The following is a 23,967-nucleotide window of genomic DNA, read 5'->3' on the forward strand; positions in this document are numbered from 1 at the left end:
GCCTCTAGTAAAGTGTACCGTGTCACCACAAATATTATCCACACACCAGCATCTCTCCTCTGTTAGTGTCGGCAGGGCGTATCAGCCGCCACGCTCAGACGCGATGCCTCAGCTGTGAAGTAAATTATACAAACTGACACGGGTGCTCCAGACTATTTGTGAGCAAATGTGACCATTCCCCACTTCCCGACAGTCCCCCTCCTGCAGGGTTTCAACACAGACATCTTTTCTTGTGGGGCTCTCCAAAAGCAGAAGACCACCGACCCACCCGCCCTTATGTGGTCGTCCCACCACCAACACTCAGTCAAGGATCCGCAGACGCAGTCCATCCGGCCGGGGCTGAAGTAACAGGCTGCTGCGCTGGACAGACCAGGAGAAACTTTCTTCCCTGGCTTGTTCGCGGTGAACTGTGACCGCTGCTGCTTTTTTTTTCTTCTTTTTTGCGCGCCGCCTCTCACTTCATTTCTACGTGGGTGAGCAGTGTGCGCTTGTGTTTGTGGCACCTCCCCGCTCCTCCATAGATCTGGTTGCCCCCTTGTACCTTACAGGCTGCACCATGCATTTCCTCTGCGCCTCCTGGCTGCCATAGTTAGAGCAGGAGCCCGAGATTTCTCCCTCTTCCGACTCCCTCCTGCCTTGGTTTGGACACCGGACCGCGCGTCATGCCGCGACACCTGAAGCGCACCCCGGTCCCGTTGCAGGACTGCATGGTTTCTTGGTAACTGGATCTACTTTTTTGGGGGGAGGCAGAGGAGGGCATGCTCTCCTCGTGTCTGGAGAACACTTGCAAAGAGGAGAAGAAAGTAGAAAGAAGAGGGTGAGCAGCGGCGGCACACGGAGGGAGAGGTCGTCTTAGAGAGTGTAACTTACTTGTAGATGTTTGATCAGGCCACGACTATGGGCGATGGGAACCACCGCTGTGGACCCAACCCGCTGTGTCCGGACCGGATGGAGACAAAGTGCCGCACCGAGATAGGCAGTCGGTCCCCGGTTCAGAGCTCCACCGACACCCCGGGGACATCAGCGTCCACCCCGACGTCCTCCAGCGAAGACGGACACGACAAACTTTTGGGAGTGGACCCTGATTACTGTCGGAGGATATTAGTGAGGGGTAAGTGGACGAAAATCAAATAAAGTGATTTATTATGTCCGTAAAACTAATTCTCAGACCTGGAAATCTGTGAGAGTTTCCAGGAAATCCGCTAATTTTAACTTCAGGATTATTTCATCCACAATTATCCCAAATTAGATAATGTACAACAATAGGAATCCTAATCACAGCTCAGACACTTTCATGTTTACACGTACAGTACTGACACTCGTACAGTAGTAATTAAAAAAAATATGGAAAACAAAGCAGAAGAAGAAGTTGTCTCCCATTAAAAATACCACGAGCTGAAAGGAGGCAGATTTCAGTAGATTTAGCGGTGAAAGTGTCTAAAACAGGACTTTAATTTCTGAACAAAGTGGTGAACAGTGCAACACCGCTGTGGTAACAATAGGCTGCTTTCACTTCCGCACACCGGACCACACCTGCAAATATTCACTCCAAATAAAAGATATATTGAAGTATGAAATTATCGCCCAGAAACGAGTTGTTTGGTTCAGCTGTTTGTCATTTGTTCATTTTTAAGATGAATAAATAGTTCAGATCAGCTCAGGAGTCAAAACAGTGATGGGGGGGGGGGGGGAAGCCTCATTATTTTTCTCCTGCATGTAGTGAACAGTGGTCCTGAACGCATCTCCGCTTAAAATCAGACGTGAGAGAGAAAAGAAAACAGAGGAAAATGCTTTGGGGACGCTGCTGAGGATAATCAGGTGAAATTCAGCCCTCGAGGCTGCTGTGTGGCTTTTATCAACAAAGAGGCAGAGAGAGAAAAAGCCTCATCCAGCCCTCAATCAGCAGCCACTACACAGCGGTTTGTGTGATTGTGTGTGTGTCGGGTTGCTTCTGATTGTCTTTGTGTGCCAGCGTTATGTTAATGAACGTCAGATAATGTTTGATTCAATATTATTCCCAGTGTCCACGCCCTCCTGCAGGAGGCCAGCAGCCCCTGAACGACGCTTCTTTAAAAATCCGGAAAATTCACATTAAAGTCGCCGCACTCACAAACACTCAGAACACAATCACAAAATTTGTTGTCATTAGTTTTTTGTTTTTTTATTTTAAATTTACATGGTAATAGCTAGCTTTATAGGCATATTTTAAGACTTAGTAGCCCAAAACACTTGTATTTAATTTACGTTTGCACGTTAAATAATAGAAAATTAAATTGTTGAGAATATGTGTGTTATATGGTTGCAGGGAAGCTTAAAGGGCACCAGGTTAAAATAACATGAAGGAAACATGTATACATCTGCCTTGACATGGAGGTTATTTAAGGTTATTTATATTTACAATGTTTTGTAATTATTATTTCTGCACGTAAGCATAAAATGTGTTATAACCCCAGTGAGAAAATCAGAATTTAGAATATATTAGAGCCTTTGTGGGGAATATTTTCAGTCATTGTGAAGTTTCATACATGAAGGATTTTTTAAAAATCTAAATGCTTCCAATAACAAAAAGTCAGAATTCTTGTTTTGTCGTTGTTGCTGTTTTTTGGTCTCCTGGTATCTTCGTTATATACATTTTGTCACCTTTTAGGTCTCAGATCATCTCCCCAAAGCACTGCATTTGAAAATAATCTAGCTGTCTGAATCCTGCACATTTACAGAAATGTTGATTAAATGTTGATTCTCCTTAAAATAGTTTTTTTTTCAAAAAAGAAAGCAAATTGCACTGTTCCTTTGTATTCAGAACCTCGTAAAGAAAATAGCTAAAATTAAATTGCAACTGGTGTTTTTGTGCATTTTTTTTTTTTTTTGCTTTACAGTGTTTGCTGTGGACAGAATCGATATGTCGGTCTATCAATTCTCGGTTATAGACGAGTGCTGTAGATAGTATGGCTGCTCTACGGTCAGTTTAATCTTTTTATTGAACCTTGGGTCGTGCAGTGTCTTGCACCGTGCAGAAGCAGCACGTTTAGCTTAGGAATAGTGAAATAAATGTAGTGACGGCCAGCTTTGAGATGGTAAATGACGGAGGGGGCAAGGAAAAATGGCGAAAGGGAGAGAATCTGTGGACGGATCGCTTATTAAAAAAAAAAAAAATCTGCTTCTTCAGAGCCTAGATCACAAGAACTTGTCTGTAATCGCATTTTTTAGACATTTAATACTATAGATATATTAATTTTAAAACTATTAAGCTCCTGTCATCTGTCAGAAAGCTATTTTTTTCTATTTTTTCTAACAGCTGGTCACATCCCTCTGTTTTTCATATGAGATCTGGCAGGGAGGTGTTCATATATTCTCTGTTAAAGCCTGTGAATGATCAGTAGTGGTTAGTGGTGTCCATCAGATGAGGAAGTGGTCTGTGGGAGGACAGAGCTGTGAGCTTTAGACACAGAGCGAACGACATCGACAGAGTCAGGGTTTGTTTTTGAAGCGGAGGCCGGGGTCACCGTGAGGTCAGCAGGTCTGCGTACAGCCGCTGGTTTCTCTCCTCCGCTCGCAAGTGTTTCCAGCGCGCTTTGAGACGTTGTTTCTTTCTCTGGAGCAGCCGAGAAAATGTGCTAATGTACGCCACTGTGTGCCTGTACGTCAGGTGGGCTTCCAGCATCTCTGGCGCAGACATCCACTTGCTTGACAACACATTACGCAAAGACATTATGCGTGCGTAAAGATGGAGACCTCTCAGGCACTGTTTCATTACGCAGCTCAGGCCGATAAACAAATGTTTAAGAATAACTTTATAACGCTGTAGTAGCTTTCTAATGCACATCAGGACGCGCATAACTGGCGAATTTACTGGGTTTCATTAACCATTTCCATTCCCCTGCTGCTCTGTCGCAATAACAGCCCAGTTTTCCTTTTACGCACTCCCTCTCCTTCCACTACACCCGCTGTATTTAATCCTGCTGCATTTATTTACATATTTTGTTCACTTCTTCGCTTTAAAATGTGGTTAATGCGAGGGGAGGTATGCCTTTACAGCAGGTCCAGGTCTTTGGAGCTAAAAAAAAAAAATGATGTGATGATTCAACTTTTACTCCGTTACTTCAGTGTTTAGGTTGCTGTAGCCTTCCTATAGAAACTCGGTTCAATCAGTTTTGTTTCATCTTTAATTCAGAGCTCTTCATATTTTATTGGGTTGCATATTTTATGAGTTTAAAACCCTGGACAAAGAGGAGGTCTTGTCTGGCCTGCGCTTCCACTGAAAGTGATAAATACGAGTAAATATCCTCGGCTACAATACAAGGATTTTATGGTGGGGAAAGAAGCCTGCAAAAAAGTCCAAATATGTAGATTGCAGCACATTTAAAGAAACAAACTATGTTCATTTATTTATTTATTTATTTTTTTCATTTTTTATTTATTTAGTTTTGGAATAGTGCAGGCTGGACCCAGAGGGCTTCTGGGTTCAGAACGGGTGTAACGTCTGACTGACTGAACCACCCCATCCCCGATCTCTCTAATATTCTAATTTGCTATAATTCACATTTTTGATCTATGCTGATTTGTTTTTTCTTCTATTTAAATTTGCTCTGATTTTTTTTTTTTTTAATTTGGACACGCACATCGAAGCAGGGAAGTCTTGATAAATCATCTGAAATTAATAGCAGATAAGGCCGCCAGCAGGGCGCAACGAAAGGCTCAATTAAAAACAAAATAAAGTAAAATGCACAAAAACACCAGTGAGTCGACGCAGGCCAAGTATCCCATTTAATGTTTGTCCAAGAACACACACACACACACATACACACACACACACACACACACACACACACACACACACACTATGTTGTTGTTGTGGATAGATAATGACGCACAGCCTTATTACTTGGAGTGGAGACAGTCGAAAGTGACGTTTTTGATTTTATCCTCTAACTAGTTTAGAGTAAATTAAATGTCAGGAAGAGAAATAACTCTTGTTGTGGTTTTATAATCATGACAGCCATTCAGTGTTCAATACTCAGCAGGCCTTTACCTCCGGTGTGGAGCATTCACAGCAGAGCTGAGCAGAATTCACCGTATGCGCTTATTTTCATCACCCTGTATTCCCGATAAGGTCTCCAATAAAGTATTCCAAACGCAATGGCGTTGACTGGAGGATTTTAATTGAACTTTTAGTTCATGAAAACAGGAGACATTTTTATTTTTATTCACGCTAAACTGACATGACCTGTATCTGCAATCACGTGGGCTAACATTGCGCAGGCAGCGCGAGGCTAACGTGCGCGTTTTCGAGTTCATGAGGAAAATCTCAATCAACGAGCCGTTAACCTTTCCCCAAATACGAGCTCCAGTCACTGGATGCGGATTATAGAGTGACGTGGGCAGAGTTTGCCATCATCATGAGCACTCACGCAGCCTCTAGTTGAAGCACAATTACAGGAAGGTGCTTGGCCTTAGTTGTCTGCTGTATTTTTATTTTTTTTGAGTGTGTGTATATTGACAGCAGGGCCTTTCTTCAGGCGTGTTATAAACGCGCCTTTGTGTTAAAAATAACACATACGTAGCTTGTTTTACTCAAAGACGCACAGACGCGCATCCATCCGTTTTTTCTCTCTAAAGCCATTAGTCTATAGCCTTACTCATGAATTTTACATCAGTTTGGCACCATGTAGCCATATTTCTGTCCAGCCTTGAAGAAAGGTGTGTTTATCAGTTTTTTTAGCCTGCAACTACTGAAAATGTGACTCCGTTTAGATTTTAGTCTGTAATAACACTCTCTTTGCTCAGAAAATGTTCTCAGACTTCATGTTGGATGTGTTTTTTCCCCTCTGGACAGACGCCAAAGGCACCATCCGGGAGATCGTGCTGCCAAAGGGCCTCGACCTGGACCGGCCCAAGCGCACGCGGACCTCCTTCACGGCCGAGCAGCTGTACCGGCTCGAGCTCGAGTTCCAGCGGTGCCAGTACGTAGTGGGCCGCGAGCGCACCGAGCTCGCGAGGCAGCTGAATCTCTCCGAAACACAGGTAAGAGGAAGTGTCCTCTCCAGAGGGGAGGTGCTCATGTTCGCCTGGGAATGGTGGTTAATATGTCACTTTAAGAATCAAACAATAACAACAAACAACAAAAACTCGTGCGCCGATAAACATCTTTAACAATAATGACAAAAGATTTTCAGCTAGTAGCCTAGCATTATAGCTAACTAAAGCCTTAGCATGTAGCATGTTTAAAAAAATACACCACTGGTGTCTTATTTATTCGTTTTGTTATCATTGTGAACAGAGCAAGTGTTGTAGTTCAGTTCGTTTTTCATTAACTTAACATTTAAAGTAAGCTGGTCACAGGTGTATTTGGGGCCTTTAATTGGCTCCTTGGCCAATCAGAGGGGAGGGGTGGAAGCGCTGCCCCGCCCCAAAACACTTCTTCATATCCGGGGTCAAATCCAGGCTGAAATTGTTTACAAATCCGTGTTTATTCAGATTTATGCTCCACATAAACAGACAGAAAATGCTCTCATAAACAGGCCCCGGGGGTTTGCCAGTAAAGGCCTTAAATGAGCATGAAGCGTGGCCTGAAATTTTCACGCTTAGTCTGTGTCGTTATATAGGTCTGATTATATATGTCGCCTAGGTCCATTCAAAAAATGTAAGTTTTTTTTCCACTTCTACAGAAAAATGTGGGCATTTTAAAGTTCTGTCTTTTTGCTTATCTGAGTCTGGCACAACAAAATCAACATCATCACTGTCAAAAATGCAGTTTTCGCCGTGGGGCTGTTGGAGTGAATTACGCACAGCGCTTCATGCGTAACGGCTTCATCTGATTTCGTTCACATGCGTACAAAAACCGAAAATAAACGCCTCTTTGCGCCCAGCGCAGCAGCGACGAGCGCCACAGCGCCCCGTCCCTCGCAGGTGTGTGTGTTTGTGCCGTGTAAACACAAACTGTCACGTCGCTGTCCGCCGGTTCATCCGGGCTCCTCTGAACACTGCAGACATTTCATGGCACTCATTCATCGACCCCGCGCGCTTCATTCAAATGTCGCTGCAGCGCCACGAGCCCGGCCCCTCAGTGTATGTCATGGGCGTCACCACTTACGCATTGATTTCCAGAGCATATCCTACAGAACACTGCAACACCGCATTTTTGTGATTTTTCTGTCTCATTCACATAGACCTCAGTATAAACTTCTTTTTTTTACCATCAAAATTACAAAAGACGTGGTTTGCAGTGTATGACTGCAAAAAACATTAAAGCGCGTTCTCAATTTAAGCAACAAGAAATAAGAAATATCAACACACTGTAGGTTTATTGTATAATACATTGTTTTTGGCATTGGTTGGACATTGATTTTGTATAAAGTCTCCAGAGAAGCGTCATTCTTGTGAATTCTGCTTTGATTTTATCATATTTTACCCGATGTGTGCCTGTGAGGGACGAGCCGCTGAACTCTTGGAGTGTTTTGTTTCCCACTGAAAACCCGTCGACACTTGTTACGAACAGTTCACTTACTCTTGCTGCCGTAGTCTTCAAGCACAGGTCTAAGTTGATTACAAAAGCATGTGTTGTGTGTGCGATGGACCTGCGCGCTGCCGCGCACAAGCCTAAACAACAAGTCTGTAGACACTTATCAGAAGAAGGGGCGGTTGTGGGGTGTTATTTACGGGGGGAAAGGTCTCCAACACTTTCAAAATAGTCCACGAAATTAAAAAAAATCTAACTTTAAAATAGGAGTATGGTTAAATCTCAGCCCAGTTATTCTGATTTGAACAACATGTGCAAATAAACACCAGGAAGCTGCGCGTTTCCAGGCCTTAAATCGCTTCTTGTGTTAAAACACTTGTTGCAGGAACTTTACGCATCATCAGTGAAGCACTGTGGAGTACACCAACATTAATACCAACCATAAAAAACGCACTCAAACATAGTGTGTGTGTGTGTGTGTGTGTGTGTGTGTGTGTGTGTGTGTGTGTGTGTGTGTGTGTGTGTGTGTGTGTGCAGATTTGGGAACACAGAGCGGCCACTGTGTCCCTCATTAGTGCTGACACTAGGGGTGTTAATGGGAGGGCCTCAGCTTCCTGCTGCTGCTGAGGAGACGCAGGGCAGCAGATGATTGGCTGAGTGAGACCGTCTGAAAACTGCCTGACCTTCAAGAGAGAACAAAATGAATAAAACTAAATAATAAAAGTCTCCGCAGTAATGGCGTGAAATATTAAACCCGCTGCCCTGAAATTTCTTAATGCTGTGTGCTATTGAAGCGGCTTTTAGGCGTGATCGAAAGGCTTTTAGTTGGCATTAGTGAAGTTTCCTTTCTTATCATTATCATCTTCTTTCTGGCGTTTGCATATTTTTAAGCAAATGCGCCATTCAAGGCTAATCACAAAAAAAAATAAAATAAAATAAAATAAAATAAAAAACGGCGAGGATGGAAGCTCTCAAAGTTTAAGGTCCTTTTTAAGCGACTTGTTCTGGCTGTTTTCTGGGTTTCAGGCGACTCAGTGTGTTTGTTGGTGTTCTTAGTTCGCTGCTCAAGGCTTTCACAGGTTTCCCACAGGTTTGATTTTTATGTCCACATTAAAGGCCGCTGAGTTTAAAAGCAGCTCCATTGTTGCGAAGAGCGTTTGTAGGCTTTTTTTCTCCCTTTTTCTTTTTCTATCCAGAGGAGAGACTTGGTTTCAAATCTATCTATCTATCTATCTATCTATCTATCTATCTATCTATCTATCTATCTATCTATCTATCTATCTATCTGAAATGACATTTTGAATTCAGTAAAAACATAAATTCAGCTGTTTTGTCGGTCTTAATAAATCATCAGTCATAATAGACTTCTGGAGAAACTCTTTCCTTTTTCTTCCGTTGCGTTCGTCTCATAATCAACACAATCCCAAACACTGTGCCACTTTAGGACAACATTTTCTTAAAAGTCACAATTTTACTGGTTTTCCGTTAAAATCACACGCAAATGAACGTCCCCCTTTGTTCCGAGAAACATTATGAGAGGTTTACAGCAAACCGAGCAAGATTACAGAATCATGACACACTTTTCTTATATACTTTTGTGACCGTGACAGGCCTCTTTATCTGTGACTGCAACACAAATACTAATTACGCTCCTAATATGGGAGGTTGGACCGTTAAGTGTTTTTTAACAATGTTTGGGGATTTGGTCGTTGACCCATGATGTAACTCCAATTAGTTTGGTCAGGTATTCAAACTGATCACGCAATGAGGCAGCAGACATTGGAAACACACAAACACACAGACGCACACACACACTCGTAGCGCGCGCACACACGCACGCAGAATGCAAAAGGGCCTTAAATCTTAATTTGGATTATTAGTGAAATTTTCTGAAGGCAGCCGGAGCAGTGGCTGAAAATTAAATTATTTTGTGGTTATTAGAAATAACTAGATGTCGCCAAAGTTTGTCCAAGACGCGCAAACTGTCTCCAAATGTCTCTCTGGCGATTTTGACGCACGTTTTTTCTGATATTTTCCTTTTAGAAAGGACAAACAGAATCTTGGAACTGAATCACTGAACTTGCGCACAATTTCTTCCCCCAAAACGTGACAAAGGCTCAATCAGCAAAGACTAAATCCAAGACCGGCAGCGTTCAATGAGCAGTACAAGGACGAGTAAATGTAAGACAACAGCTCATAAAAAGGGTGCGAACCTGAGTGGAGCCCGGACTTGATGGAGGCGGTGCTGCAGGAGGAAAATCGATCTGCGTCTTATTGTTTCTCACTTGCTTCATAACTAACATTAATAACATGTATAGATTAGTCAGTAATTTTTTAATTTATCTTATCATGCATGTCCTCATTTGTGTTTCAGCGCCCAAAACTTGTTTATGTGAGTATATTTAGACGGAGTTCACATCCAACATTAATGTGAAATATTTGCTGGATCAAATGCAAATATTTAACAGTAATGCAGGAGAGAAAATAGCCACTTTTCTTCAAATTATACCTCAGATCCGATTCAAATCTGTCTGAAAGGCGTCAAATAAATTATTTTTGCCTTTTAGTGGGAGCAGCATCGTGAGAGGATGCCAGTAAGTCTTCGCAAAGTCAGGAATCACCCCGATGTAACGCGTTACTGAGTAATCTGTTACCAACTCGGAGCTCTCCCTTCATCCCAGCAGGTGGCTCCCCGCTACAGGGTAACACAGCAGGAGGGGCTGGTGTGTGCCAGTGTACAACACACACACACACACACACACACACACACACACACAAACCATGAAAGCCTCTGGTTCATTACAGTTACCTTTATGATCAGTTAGCTCATGGATGATCACAGTCTATAGAGGACTCATGGGTGGATGCTTCAGCCCTTATTTTGAAGGTATGTTATGCTGGTTGATATGGAGGTGGATCATTTACATTATTTCTATGTTTGAGAAAAGCTTTGACACATCTCAAACTTCTTTTTTGGCTTCATATGTGTCTTGAAGGTCTTTCTCTCCCGTTTTGTTCACATTTACATTGATTCTCAGGCTGCTTCCTGCAAGCTTTTTCTTTTTCAGCACAAACTTTGCACATTCTTGGACCGTCCTGCCTGTTCCGACTGGTTTGGCAGTGTGAATTCAGGAGATTTTGGTACACCATGCTGTGTGGTCACTTTAAGCTCTTCCACAGTCCTCCTGAGTTGAGTGCAGCTGACGTATAGCCTGCCATTGTATCAGTCTATTGTTGTTTGCAGCCCTTCCATGGATAAGCTATGGACTTAATGGTCTCTGGGCTGTTTTAAACTGGTTTAATCCTGCAGCAAATGGGAGAGATGCAGCCCAGTGATGGAATCATGATTAATCTTTAATGTGTAGCCAAACAGCGCACAGATGTGAGTAAATGTTTGCATTTGTTTATTTTTTTTCTCAGCTGTTTGAGTAAATCTGGATTTTAATTTGTCTTATTTGCGCTTTAATGTGGATGCAAGTTATGGAGGAGCTGTTCAGATGTGTTTTAAAATGTCACAGACTTAATATTTAGCTGTCACAAAAAAAAAAATACTACCAGGACAGTGGTGTTTTTGGAGAATAAACACACCACAGCTGTTGTCATTTACTCCTTTTAAGTTGTGATATTTTCTTAATTCATGAGTGTGATGTAGCTTCCTGCTGTAGCTCCTGCAAACAGTGAACTGACTTTTAAGTGTACTCCACTTTGCAGGAGGTGAAAAATAAAATGTGAAAAATGTGAGTGCATAAATACACTTTACTGTGAAACAGGTGTAATTTCTAAGCACACAAACAGCCAGTTTGTTGTGGAAAATTAGCCCACGAGGTGAGGGATTCCTCTTGAATTGCATTTGTGGCTTTAATAAGCAGAAATAAGGAAGTGCAAAGTGCATCCACCTGCAGTTACAGCATGCAGTCGTTGAAACATGTTCTGCACAACCGCAACTTTATTAAACATAGAAGCTGAATTATGTTTGAAGTGTGACGGCTGGAGGCAGGCGCTGGTGCGGTACACATGTGTGTGTGTGTGTTTATGGACTCTGTGTGTGCGTGTTGGACTGTTTTGCGTGTGACTCTGAGTCACTTTCATGTTAACGCGGAGCCTTAAGAGTCTGAGCTCACGCAGAGTGGAGCTCCCGTGGAGAGCCCTGAAACACGGAGGAGGCTCGTAAACGTTTCGGGGGTTTATGACAGAAAACAGCTCGCCTCACTCCGCTCTGGCTTCTCGTTCCTTTTCACGGTAAATCTTTGTACAGGAGAGAATGGAAACGATAGCTGAGATCCATGCGTACATCATCAGTGATGTTTTTTGATATGATATGATTTCACCTTTACGTGACACTGCAGACCTCCAGACAGGTGTGCCAGTCGTCTGAGATCAGTGTCACACTTCCTCTCCTGGTGTGTCTTTTCTCTCAGACATTCAAACAGCCTCCAGCACAGGTCACTGATGGCTCATGTGAAAACTTTTACATGATGCTCCTTGTTGCTGAGGTCGGGGCTGGAAGCAGATGACTTCCAGCCCCAGAGATAGTTTAATTGTTAGGCATTGTTATAGTGAGAAATAGACACAGGGGTGGGCTTGGCTTAATGTGGCCCACTGACACGAAGAGAAAATTAACTTTCTCCTCTCAGAAGTAGAAAAAAGTCTGTGATCTGTGCTTCCCTCTGCAGGCTGAGGCGAGAGCAGACAAGATGACAAGTTGTGTTTATGCGTCCTCGTACAGTGAATGTCCTCGTTGTGCGCATTGTTCTCCATGACGGCCCAGACAGACGCTGTCTGGCCACTTGTCTGGAGCGTCGAGGAGCCGGCCATGACGCATCGCCGTGCAGATGTAGCGGAGAGGCGGCCGCACAGTCCGGGGATTGTCCAAACCCTCAGCGCGGAGACAGAGATAGGAAGGGACGCAGACAGACGGACACTTGCTGCCTTTGTGCTTTCAGTTAAAATGTTTGGGCTTCGTGTTGCAGAGGAACTCTTTCCTCCTTCCTCTGAGGGGACCTGAAGCGAGACAGTCGACCTCAGAACGGGAACTTTTGTCCAGACTCGCTGATGGTCAGGAAAAAAAAAACAGGTGAGGCTCTGATTATCTAATCAACTGATTAGATAATCAGAAGAACATAATAGCAATTAAGTCGTATTTGCCTTTGTCCTTAATCACTCTCTCAGATTGAATTGACTTGTTTCATCAGCTTCTGACAGAGTGAAGTGTGTGTGCGTGCGTGTGTGTGTGTGTGTGTGTGTGTGTGTGTGTGAGTGAAGCCAATGATGGTGTAATTTTCCAAACATATGGAGGACCATGTAATCCTACAACTGAGGTGAAAACAGGAAAATCAGCAAAATTAGATACAAGAGCTTTTCACTTTTCACACACAATCACACACAGTAACATGCACACACCAGCGCACGTACACACACACGCGCACACACGCACACGCACACACACACACACACACACACACACACACACACAGTCGTGTTTCCATCACTTCTGGGGACACTACATAGACTTACATTCATTTTTCCTGGAGTTAGACCCAAGTCTCCCCCCTAAAATTTGATGATTTACATTATGAGGACTTGTGTCTCCACAATGTAAACACAACGTGAGTAATACAAATGCACACACACGTTTTCCGGAACAGTCAGCCTGGTCAAAGGTTGTCCATGCAGCCACTTTGTGTCATTCACCAGACAAATGTGTAATGCAATTAAACCTGCAGATTACCTGCATGGGGGCTTACAGACACCTGCGGATGGAAAGAAAACACCACCAAATCCCCATCTAAACAACACACACCAAAAACACCAGTGTACGAACAGTAGTAACACATCATCTCAAAAGTGAAAGTACTTGTTATACACAATGGAGTGCTATCATTTAAATTATATTATTGGATTGCTGGTGATAATGCACCCAGGTTGATTTCTGTCAGCGCGTTCCTTTATTCAAACAAAGCAACTAAGGTGCAAGACTCATGTCGTCAATTTAACATTAAGAATGACACAGGCGCTTATAAAAACCTACAAATCTCCAGTCAAGGTGTATAATAAATACATATTTCAGCAAATACAGCGGAAAATGTAAGAACCGTAATACAGTCTGTGTACATTTATGGTCTACAGACCTAAATAAGACACATTTAAATATGGATGAGACATGTGAAAGCCCCATGTCAACACTTTCTACTGGTGTTCTCAGCTTGTCATGATATATAAAAAAATGTAAATAAAACACTCAGTAGACGGACTCCAGAGGGCAACCACTTTATGTACCAGTAACGAAGGATTTGTTTTGAGTGTCCAGATATTTTCTTTGTTTTCAAAGTATTTTCCTGCTTCTGTTGCTTCTTTGTTTTTGTTTGTTTGTTTACTGTACCGTCGAAGGGCTTTATGATCTAAGCATAATGTGACACCCTAAATCCTTCTGGTAAGAAAACCTTCAACAGCAAAAGGAAGAAGCGTCAGGGAGAGCAACGTCCAGAGCGGACAGATGTGCAGCAGATAAAATATGAGGACAGAAGAAAAATCATAAACGAGGCAGCTGAATTTAAGGCCTCTGTGTCTATCTCGTCCTTTGAGCTCTGAGCATCACGAGGCTGCGTAGGAAACACCCAACGCTGATTGACTGCGGGGTGACATGCAAGAAAAGTCATGGACCACATTCAAACGCCTGCTGGTTTCTGTGGCGAGCGAGTGCAGCACATCTCCGGCACTGAAGGGAGGAGGTAGAGGCTGTTATCTAAACCTGGCGGGGTTCACCCGGGCGTGGGCAGAATGGAGGGGAGGGGCAGAGAGAGGGATGAAGGGGAAGAGAAAGAGGTGGGCCACATTACAGTCCCAAGTGCTTTTGCGCTAAGGAGGATTAGGCAGCCATATCTACCAGCGATTCTATAAGACGGGGTTAACCCCTGGCTGAACCTGGCTGGACATGTGCTGCAGAGATGGAGGATCAGATCGGGTTTATTCATCCATGGTTAGGTGATGGGGGGGGGGGCAGGTAAAATATGAAGGTGGAGGTGATGATATTGGCGCAGGTTTCAGGGGGTGTAGAGTGACAAGATGTGAGGCAGGTTGAGGTGATGGAGGCAGAAAGAGGAGGATGATGAATGTCAGGGTGGCAGAGCAGCCATTGTTTGGATGTTCTGCAGGGGCGGCTGGAAAAGACCTGAATCGGGCCGTTATATGTGAGTGAGGAGGGATGCAGCAGTGTGCCAGTGGCCATTTTTCATTTCCTAATCCTGATACTGACAGATTTGAAATAAAAAACCAGAGCATTTTTTGGTCAGTTTGTACAGTTTCAGTATACTTTTACACAATGACAAGTAACTGGATTACTAGATGACACAGTAGATTCTCTTTACACCGTAATAAGTTATTACTATATAGATATTTTTATTTATGCCACAATATATGCTTTTTTTAACCAACAAAATACCCACAGAGATTGTTTTAGTGACGTAATCTGGTTTGTTTGGTGTAGCCATCAGATATAAGGAAATAACTAGTGATTTGTGTTGGACTGTGGCCAGAATTTTAGAAATACTGAGGCCAGGAGTCCGAATTCCCACTGTTGTACCCCAACACCAGAACAAATGTTGACCAGATGCTAAAAGAAGCCTGTCATTTTTTCCCATTTCGTTTATTCATGCATCCTACTCGGTTGCCTACACGCCGTTTTAATACAAATTGCACCAGAAAATAATCCAGCCAGACAAAAAAAAAACAAAACAAAACACTTTATTCCTTCAAATTCCCCAAAACAATAGTGAGATTATGTCCTTGTGTTTGTGTCGGTTTTGAAACAGGACTTCCAGATTTTTCACAATAAAAGCATTCAAATAAATGATCACAAGGGAACGACAGTAGCAAAAAGCAACAGAATGGAATAAACAAAACAGAAATGACCCTTAAGTTTTTAAAAACGTCAACAAAACTATTATTTAACAAAGAGGCAGCAAATGGCAAAATATTAAGACACTGGTGAGTCTGAGAGACTTTCAGCTGGTATATAGCTAAATTTATTAAATGTATGAAGTCTTGATAACAATACATGCAAAATACAATCAAATTAAAAATTACAATACATTTAAAACAAAACAGGTAGACGAAGGATATCGAAATGAGCTTTTAGCCATGTCTGGTACCATACATGTGTCGTGCACTGTTCCTGCGAAATAAACAATGAATGAAATCAGCAAACAGCCCAAAGAAAACAACAGTTCAAATCAAACACCTACATTCAAACAACTCTAAGTCTATGAAAGGAGATTTAAATTGGTTAAAGGGGATCAGCTAGTTTTAAGAGTTTCTGCAGGTTTTTCTAGCTATGACGTTCAAAGCACTTTTTAGAAACTGTTTCTGAAACCTCAGAACTCACATGGAGATCCTCCAGGACCAAACAGTGTCAGGACCAAATGCAGTGCACACCTGATTTATAGAGAAGAAAACATCCTGTTTTACGTTTGCACGTGTCTTAAACTACTTAATTTAAATTTTTTTACAACAAACTTAAAAATATTTTAATTTAATGCTTTTAACAAAGCCTCACATGACTCGTTTGTACAGATTATTCTGTCCTTTTGTTTATGTGTTAATAGCAACTGGCTAAAGGGCAGCAGAGGGAAATTAGTTTTATCGCTCATATTAAATTGCAACAAATATCTTAATTTATGATTAATCATAATTGTTAAATATAATTAAACTTTAGCTTATTTCTAGACACATTTTATTTGAGGTTAACATGTCCATAGTCTGTGAAATGGCCCTAATAACTGTAAAGTAAAAGGTACATTTATTAAAACAGCAGCCAATTTTCATTATAACAGGGAGTTATTTTAATTGTGCATAATTGGCACTGGGATCGTTAATATACAGATCCATCACACACAGTTGAGTAAGTCACTGGTTCAGCTGGTTTCCTCTTTGGTTTCTTCAGTCATGGTGACCACGGGTCCGTCACACACAGCTGAATACACGCTGCTGCCATTGGTCCATTACATTACATATAGTTGAGTATCCACTGGTCTGTTACGTACAGTTCAATGGCCGCTGGTCCGCCTGGTACAACCTCCACGGAAAAGAGTTTTCATTGTGTGCTGCTGCTCATCACATGCCTGGGATCAGCGGGTCTGAACAGGGTCACAGTTGGGGCACCGGGCTGCTGGAGGGGTCATGGAAAGTGTGAAAGACAGTCACCAAGCGTCCTTCTTAAAGACTTTATCGTCACAATCCTGCATTTCGCTTTGCATTATGGGCATTATGCAGGCGGGCAGCAGTGTGTGTTCTATCACTTAGATGTTTAGTTAATGCTCTCCATCGCTGTGGCTTAAAGCTGAGAAGTGATTAAAACCACAGTCATAAATCTACAATCAGGACAAACAGTTTAGAACAAAAGAGACAGATTAATAAAAACATCTACAGACAAGTATTGCCTTTCTTCCAGTTTCCCCGGCTGCTCGTCATTAACTTACGTTGGGACGTGGCGGATCTTAGCTGATTTATTGAAAAGACACATATGGATGGCCAGTTGAGCTCTACACTGGGTCTTGATCTGGCTTAACCTTTCTACCTCTAGCCCAGTTTGATGCTGCTTCATTTGCAGCTGTCTGGATCCACAGCGCAGGCCTCTGATTGGCTGACCTCTGCCGTGTATTCATGCATGTCGGCCTGATCAGCTCTCCCCGACCTTGAATTTACCCCGCCCTGCCTACACTTACCCCCATCCTTTCATTTTTAAACCCTGCCTTGTGCGTCCCAGCCCTCATCCTTCATCCAGTCCAGTGACGTCCCACCTCTCTGTGCTTTACAGCCACTTTTCGCTTCCTGAATGTGATGCAGTTTTGGGTATTTTTTCAATGTTTTTTTCTTTTCTCAACACACTAACAGGCTTATTGACACACAAACAGAACAACCAGCCTTTCTTGTAATTAAGATCAAAATTTAGTTAAGAAATTAAACTTTAGTTCCACAGACAAAACCTTGCAAAACCAGTTTCAAAATGCTTAACACACCCAAACCAAAAACACATAATCATAAAATAAATCCGCACACTTGCTGGGAGTTATCAGACTTAGAGAATTTAAACAAAATGAAATACATTCTTGAAAAATGATAAAAATTGATCAAAAGGTCTGAAATGAAACTGAAATCAATAGTGTATCAGCTTGAATGCTACAAACTCACATAGCAAAACATTTACATGACATTGCAGGTTTCCTCTTGTGAATATATTCATATTTAAAACCACTCTTTCATTACCCCATTATTATTATTCCCTTTCCCGTTTACACCTGCAATGCTAATGTTATGCTGACACAATTTCTCTGTCTTGTAAAAAAAAAAGTTTTTTCTTTTTTTTGTGAAGAATTTTTCATTAGGATTTTTACACAAAAAAGGCAAAAAAGAAGAAAAACTTGTCCTAAATAAGCAACTGTTTTTAATTATAGTGATATTTTATGTTTTTCTCATTGTCAAAAAAAAAATTCCTAGAGGACCAAAACCAACAATTAATTGATCTGACTAAGAACCTGTGTAGCCAAAGCCGGTTAGCTTAAATTCCTCAGTGCCATAGAGCTCCATTGTTCAAAAGCCATTAAAATCACATCAATGAGTCACACTGTTGCACATGTTGCTACATTACAATAAACACGGGCACTGCTGTTTATTTTGAGTCGATCCCACAAACACCGCCCTGTTGTCATGAAGATTCACAAGAGTGTATTCATCCGCCGATGAAAATAATCCCTGAGAAACGCACTATTTGCTCCTGTTCAAGTAATGTTTGCTAATGGCTACAGTGCCCAGCTGTTTTACTGAGCCTTTTAAAAAAACAAAAACAAAAAAAATCCATATATGTGTAAGATTATATATATATATATAAAGAGAGAGACAAACAAATTGTTGGTTTTGGCGTTTTCATGTGATTGGTTGACAGTGAGCAAAATACAGAAAAACAAGTCACTTTTCCTTAAATTGTCATTAAATCTATTGACATTAAACAAAAAGGACTGAAAAGAGGACATCACGGTTCATTGTTTTCCACTGTGTAATGATCTAATGGATGTTTGGCCTAAAAACACAGTGACATGTATTTTGGTTAAAAAGGTGTTTTAATTTAGCTTCCTGTTGCCGTCTTTTTGTCACATCCACCCTTTCACCAGTCTTGGCTTTGCCACCCTCACCTAACCTCCTCACCCGGCCTCCACCCTTGCCCCAGCCTCGCCCCGGCGGACCAGAGTGCAGCGGGGCGGGGTCCAGAGGGCGAGGCCGGGGCAAATGCAGGTCACGCCAGATCCAGATCTCCCTTGGTAATCTCTGCCCCAGCTGTGAACCCTGGATCCCATTAAAAAGGATTTACATCCAATAGTGTAGATGTACCAAAGGCAGCTTTGCTTTCTTCTCTTCACATCATTTTCCCCCTCTAATAAAACCCCTGTAAAACACCAGCAAGATTTTTTTCCCCCCTTTCTTTTTTTTTTTCCCAGCGCTCGTGAGGAGGACTGCGATGTGAACAGAGGGCTGGGCCACACCCACAGCATGGGGATAAAGAACGGGGATTGGATGGGAGTTTCATCTGTAGTGAAAGCTTTTTATGGGATGTAGATGTTTGGCAGACGGTGGCGCATGAGTAAAGGACAGGGAGAGATCTTAGAGGGGCAGTGTGTGAGTTGACTAAATATAGGCCGAGAGGCAGCAGAAGCAGCTACACGGAGATCATTTCGGCTGCTTATCCCATCCTACTGTCATCTCTGCCCCATCTCCCCTCTTATCTCCATCCCCACTATCCCTCCCTCTCTCTTTTGGGTGTTTACAGCAAGACTTGCTGGCGTCAGTATTCCTCTCTGAGCTGTGGGATCCTCTCCGATCCCATTATTTGTGTCATGGTTAGTAGCTGAAACTATGACCTCACTTGCTCGAGCTGAACTGTTGAGCCAGTGCAGTGATGCCGCGGTTTACACCAGCCGGCCTGATTACCACCACACAATCAACACAGCTGCGTTTGCCGCCCGACGGGACGAGCTCGTTGTCGCTCCGGTGTTAACGAGGGCCAGCTGCATGAAGGTGTTCACATGTTGCAACCTGGAAAACATAAAAAAGTTAGACCGTGAAGTGTTGATGCTGTCTGTGTCCTCCAAAAACAATAAAGTGCCCTTGAGTTATTATTTTAGGGAACTTGAGGGAAATATCTGTCACTTTAGCTGCTAAATGCTCCACTTTGTTCAACCAGCTGTGTCTGGCTGCTGCTTGGCGCTGAGCAGGTAATGTAAAGTGGGTTTTTACACTGAAAACAGGTGCCTGCAGCGCCTGAAAACTACACTGTGAGAGCAGTGAGAGGCAACCTAAACAGTAAAGCTAATAACTGTCTGTGGGTTCGTCACTACTAGCCACCTCTGTTTTCACAGCCTCATTTGATTGTGTTATTAGAAAAGCATCAATTATAGCTGCTTTAAACACTTTGCATTGGAAGTAAGACAACACTGTCACTGAATACAACCCCGGCTGTTGCAGAATCATCCAGTCTTGAGTGTTGCTGAGCAGCAAACGCGCCTTAACTGTAATCAAAGAAAAGTTAAAAATGCTTGAGGCTTGAGGGTTTGCTTTGTCATCAAAAGACAGGTGGTGCTGCTTTGTCTTCCAGGCTGCTGGAAACTTGGCATCTGCAGTAGAGGTGCTCATCACGTGCTCTCCACCCCTACACGCAGCCCCCGCACGGAGCAGACTTGTTGTAATGACGGTGTAAATGGCAAATGTAGTGAAGTAAAAATTAGATAACTGGCAGAGTGCAGTACAGTTACCACGCAGCCCAGTGGGAGTTCAGAATCACGGTAATTAGCACTGTCAGACTCTTAGATGTGATTGGCTGGTTGGGTGTAGGGCATTTACATGCATTGAGAGTCCTGGGCGAAATAAACATTTGTCAGTGGAGATTTGGTGAAATCTGAGCCTGCTCACTTGCAGCTGACTTCAGATTTCAGCACAATCCGTGTTTGGCACAGCCAAAAACCTGCAAAGAGAGACCAGAAAACCAGTTTTAAAGTGCAGCGAGAGAGAGGAAATACTCAGATAAATACTGAACCAGTGATTTAGCTTCAAAAGTCTCTGTTGCACCTGTCTCGCTCTAATTTAAGAGCAGGCTGAGATGAAACTATAGGGGCTAACTCAGCGTTTGATGTTGAAGCTCAGTGAAAGTTGAGACGCTTTTTGAAGTCTGTAACTTCAAATCTTTGTGATATCGACCCCGAACGGTTGTTTTACAGCCGCCCAGCAACAAGGCCCTCGACCAACAGAACTGTGGGTCTGATAAACGGAGTCATGTGAGAGGTTAGCTCACCGCAAATGTGTGTGTGTGTGTGATTGTCGCGTGTTCGGGTCACATGTGACCTCTGCGGATGTGTGTGTGTGTGTGTGTGTGTGTGCTCGTGGAACCCTGCTGCACCGCACCTTCATCCCGGCTTTATTTGATTTGTTCCCGCGTGCATTTACGTGTGCTGTCTGGCTGTTGTGCAATCAACAAATGGTTATGAAACTTTTTTTTATTAAATGAAGCCACAGACCTTGACAGGCTTACACATTTCTGCCGTTACAGGAGTTTCCTTTTAAGTCGTCTGCCGCCAATCCCCACTTATCAGCGATTAGAGTACTGGATTTCTACGAAAAATCGTGAAGAGGCTTATGGAAAGTCTGCCGCGTGTGTAAATAACTTTCAATGAAGTGTTGGCAAAACTTGAGGATGAGTGGGGGAAAAAGAGGAGAGGTTAACGTGGCATTAGACACTCATCTGAACAACTCAGTTTCCAAGTTTTCAGCTGTGACTGCACTAACCAATCAGAAGCTTAGAAGATAAAACCAAAGTAAATGTCCTTTTTCATATACTGAATGTGATGATTTGCTGCTTTTCTCTGTTTAATATTACTACAAATTGAACATGTTTGGGTCACAGACACAGGACGGCTCCTGCATCTGGACTGTGCTTCAATGTCAACCTTGTACTGTGATGATTTGTGCTATTGTCAGACAACCGAAGAAGCAGCACAGCTTGAGAAAAGTGGAAGAAGAAGAGGTCAGGATAAAGGCAGAGAAGTCTTTATGTGGCAACACAATTCGTTCTCAGAGTGAAAAAAAATGGCTTTGACAGAAGTTTTCTCTGAAAAACTCGTCAGTGGAGTCTGAATAACTGAAGAGTTCTGCAAACTTTGCCATCGCAAAGAGTTCCAACTTGATTCAGATCTCAACTTGCGAGCGATCTTTAATGCATTTTTCATTTTTTTTATCGAGACAGCAGCATTTCATTCAAATTCTCCCCACTGACAACAAGTTGTGACAACAGTGAAGTATTATCCACCCGCTGCATGCCGCGCCGCAGCGAGCCTGTAGTGAAACTCGGTCAGGATCGTATGCATTTTTCATGTGTGTGATTCCTCTCAGCGGTGGCTCTCCGTGCAGCGATCTCCCGTGACCCCACCGTGCCCTCCAATCAACACGCGCCCAGCCCCAACCTTTCCACACGCTATACATTAAAGCTACGCTGCGGCCCATCAATTAAACATGGCGGACAAGGACAGGCAGAGTTCACCGAGCTTTTCTCAAACTGCTGCGGGTGGCGTGATGGCTCGTGGGGTGGAACTCTGAAGGTCGCTGTCGTGAGAGAGGACGATGGGGCAGGTGTTGATAGCGATTATGAGTTTTTTTTTACTTTTTTTATTTGATATTTTGAACTTTTGTGTGCACCACCTGCTTCATCGCTCATGAGCTGCACAGATCACGGATACTGGACGCATCCTAACATTATCCTACATCCTCTTTACATGCCCCAAAAGAGGGACGCGCGTGTGGCTGACTTCTCCGTGGCCTCCGCTCGCTGCATGTCTACGCTGCAGCATGTTCTGTGCGCTCACGGTTGCGAGCGGTGAGAGCACGCAACACCTTCGCGGTAAACCGCCCATACAGGCATAAATCCATGCAGAACAAGCAGAGATGCTGTAATCCCCTGGCACCAGCCATTGGATCAACTCTGTTGTTTTTCTCTGCGCATTTGATCATCGTTGGTCCCATGCACTTTGCATCCTCACACTTCACGGCTCTAACAGGCTCCAAATGCACATATGGGGATGGGCAGTGATACCAGAGCTATACAGCAAAGTGGGAATATTAGCTCAGTCACGATAGAGACACACAAAAATAGAGAGAAACGGCATGTATGTGTGGGCAAAAGTCTAACATAGGTTTAGGACATGGAGACTGTTCAAATGCACCACAAATTAAGCTGTTTGCACAAGTTTGCTGACTCTAGAGGAAAAAGAAAGCTAAAATATCATTCAAAATCAAATCAGAAGGCTTTAGTTGTTTTATGACATGAAGAACATATTCAACTGAATTGTTCCAGTTTTGAGTCAGTGCTCCATCACAACAAGCCTCTGCAAAGTTTTTTGCCTCTTTCATTTCTAATAGTACTGACTGAGTGTGTGCTTGGGACACAAACTGATCATCGTCTTCCTGGTTGTGTGTGTTGCAGGTCAAGGTGTGGTTCCAAAACCGCCGGACCAAGCAGAAGAAGGACACCACCAAGGATTCAGACAAACGCTCCTCCTCCACGAACGAGTCGTTGGCCACCTGCAACATCCTGCGCCTCCTGGAGCAGGGCCGCCTCCTGTCGGGCCCCGCCCCGCCGCCCAACTCCCTCCTGGGGCCTCCGCCACATCCAGCACACAACGGCTCCCTGCTGAGCAGCCCGGGCGGAGGCTCCTCCACCTCGCCGGGCATCAGCAGCAGCACCCCTCCCAGCTCCTTACCAGGGGGGACTTTCGGGCTGTCGCTGCCCTCGCTGGGCGGCACCCCGCCCTCACCGCGGCTGGGCGTGCCCCCGCCGCACTCTCTCTGCTTCTCCATGCCGCTGCTGGGGGGCGCTCACCACGAACTGACATCCACCTACGGCTGCGGCTCTTCGGCTTTTGAGCCGTACATGCGGCTGGACAGGAAGGAGGCAGACCTGGGAGGGAAGAAGACGGTTTCTTAAGTAAGGCGTCTCTCTTTTAGGACGCCGGGCGACTGTCTTTGTAAGAGCTTTTCTCCTCAGTCGTTCAGCCTGTTTGACACTTGAGCGGACAGAGGAGAGAAAGCCTGGATCAGAAGAAATGTGAAAAGGAAGAGACCAGGTCGCTTTCCTTGCGGCGCCATTTTGTGCCACACTGACACAAAATGGTGAAAAGGACGTGATGTGACGGAGACTCTCCCACATCAAAAAAAACAAAAACAAAAAAACAGAAAACAAACAAACAAACAAACAAACTTGTGAATCTTTGCAAAAATGCCGTGTGTGTATGTTGTGTGAACCCTGACAGACAGACATGTTTTTATCACCGCTCTCTTCGCAGTGGTTTCAAGTGACTCTTCACTTTTTTGTCCAGTGAGTTTGTGTGTGTGTGTTTTCTCTCTATACAGGCCTTCATTTACTGTTCAGGAAAAAAAAAATACTTGACATGTTTAGTTCAGACTGGATCAGTGTCTGAATG

At 43.4% G+C, this 23,967-nt stretch overlaps 1 protein-coding gene across 1 annotated transcript; it reads left to right on the forward strand.

The window, feature by feature from the left end:
* Positions 1 to 876: 876 nt before the first annotated feature.
* vax2 (ventral anterior homeobox 2) lies at positions 877 to 23,471 on the forward strand. Its single transcript, XM_041965565.1, has 3 exons — positions 877 to 1,111; positions 5,834 to 6,021; positions 22,971 to 23,471. The coding sequence occupies exons 1-3, from the start codon at positions 877 to 879 to the stop codon at positions 23,469 to 23,471; spliced, it is 924 nt and encodes a 307-aa protein (XP_041821499.1).
* The last annotated feature ends 496 nt before the right edge of the window (positions 23,472 to 23,967 follow it).

Source organism: Chelmon rostratus, chromosome 23 (genome assembly GCF_017976325.1).
Source record: "Chelmon rostratus isolate fCheRos1 chromosome 23, fCheRos1.pri, whole genome shotgun sequence".
Classification (NCBI taxonomy): domain Eukaryota; kingdom Metazoa; phylum Chordata; class Actinopteri; order Chaetodontiformes; family Chaetodontidae; genus Chelmon; species Chelmon rostratus.

Excerpts from the sequence above, each read along its gene's own strand:
- vax2 (XM_041965565.1), top strand. The coding sequence starts at position 877 with ATGTTTGATCAGGCCACGACTATGGGCGATGGGAACCACCGCTGTGGA. Across the intron at positions 1,112-5,833 it reads TCGGAGGATATTAGTGAGGG|ACGCCAAAGGCACCATCCGG; the intron begins GTAAGTGGACGA and ends CCCTCTGGACAG. Across the intron at positions 6,022-22,970 it reads TGAATCTCTCCGAAACACAG|GTCAAGGTGTGGTTCCAAAA; the intron begins GTAAGAGGAAGT and ends TGTGTGTTGCAG.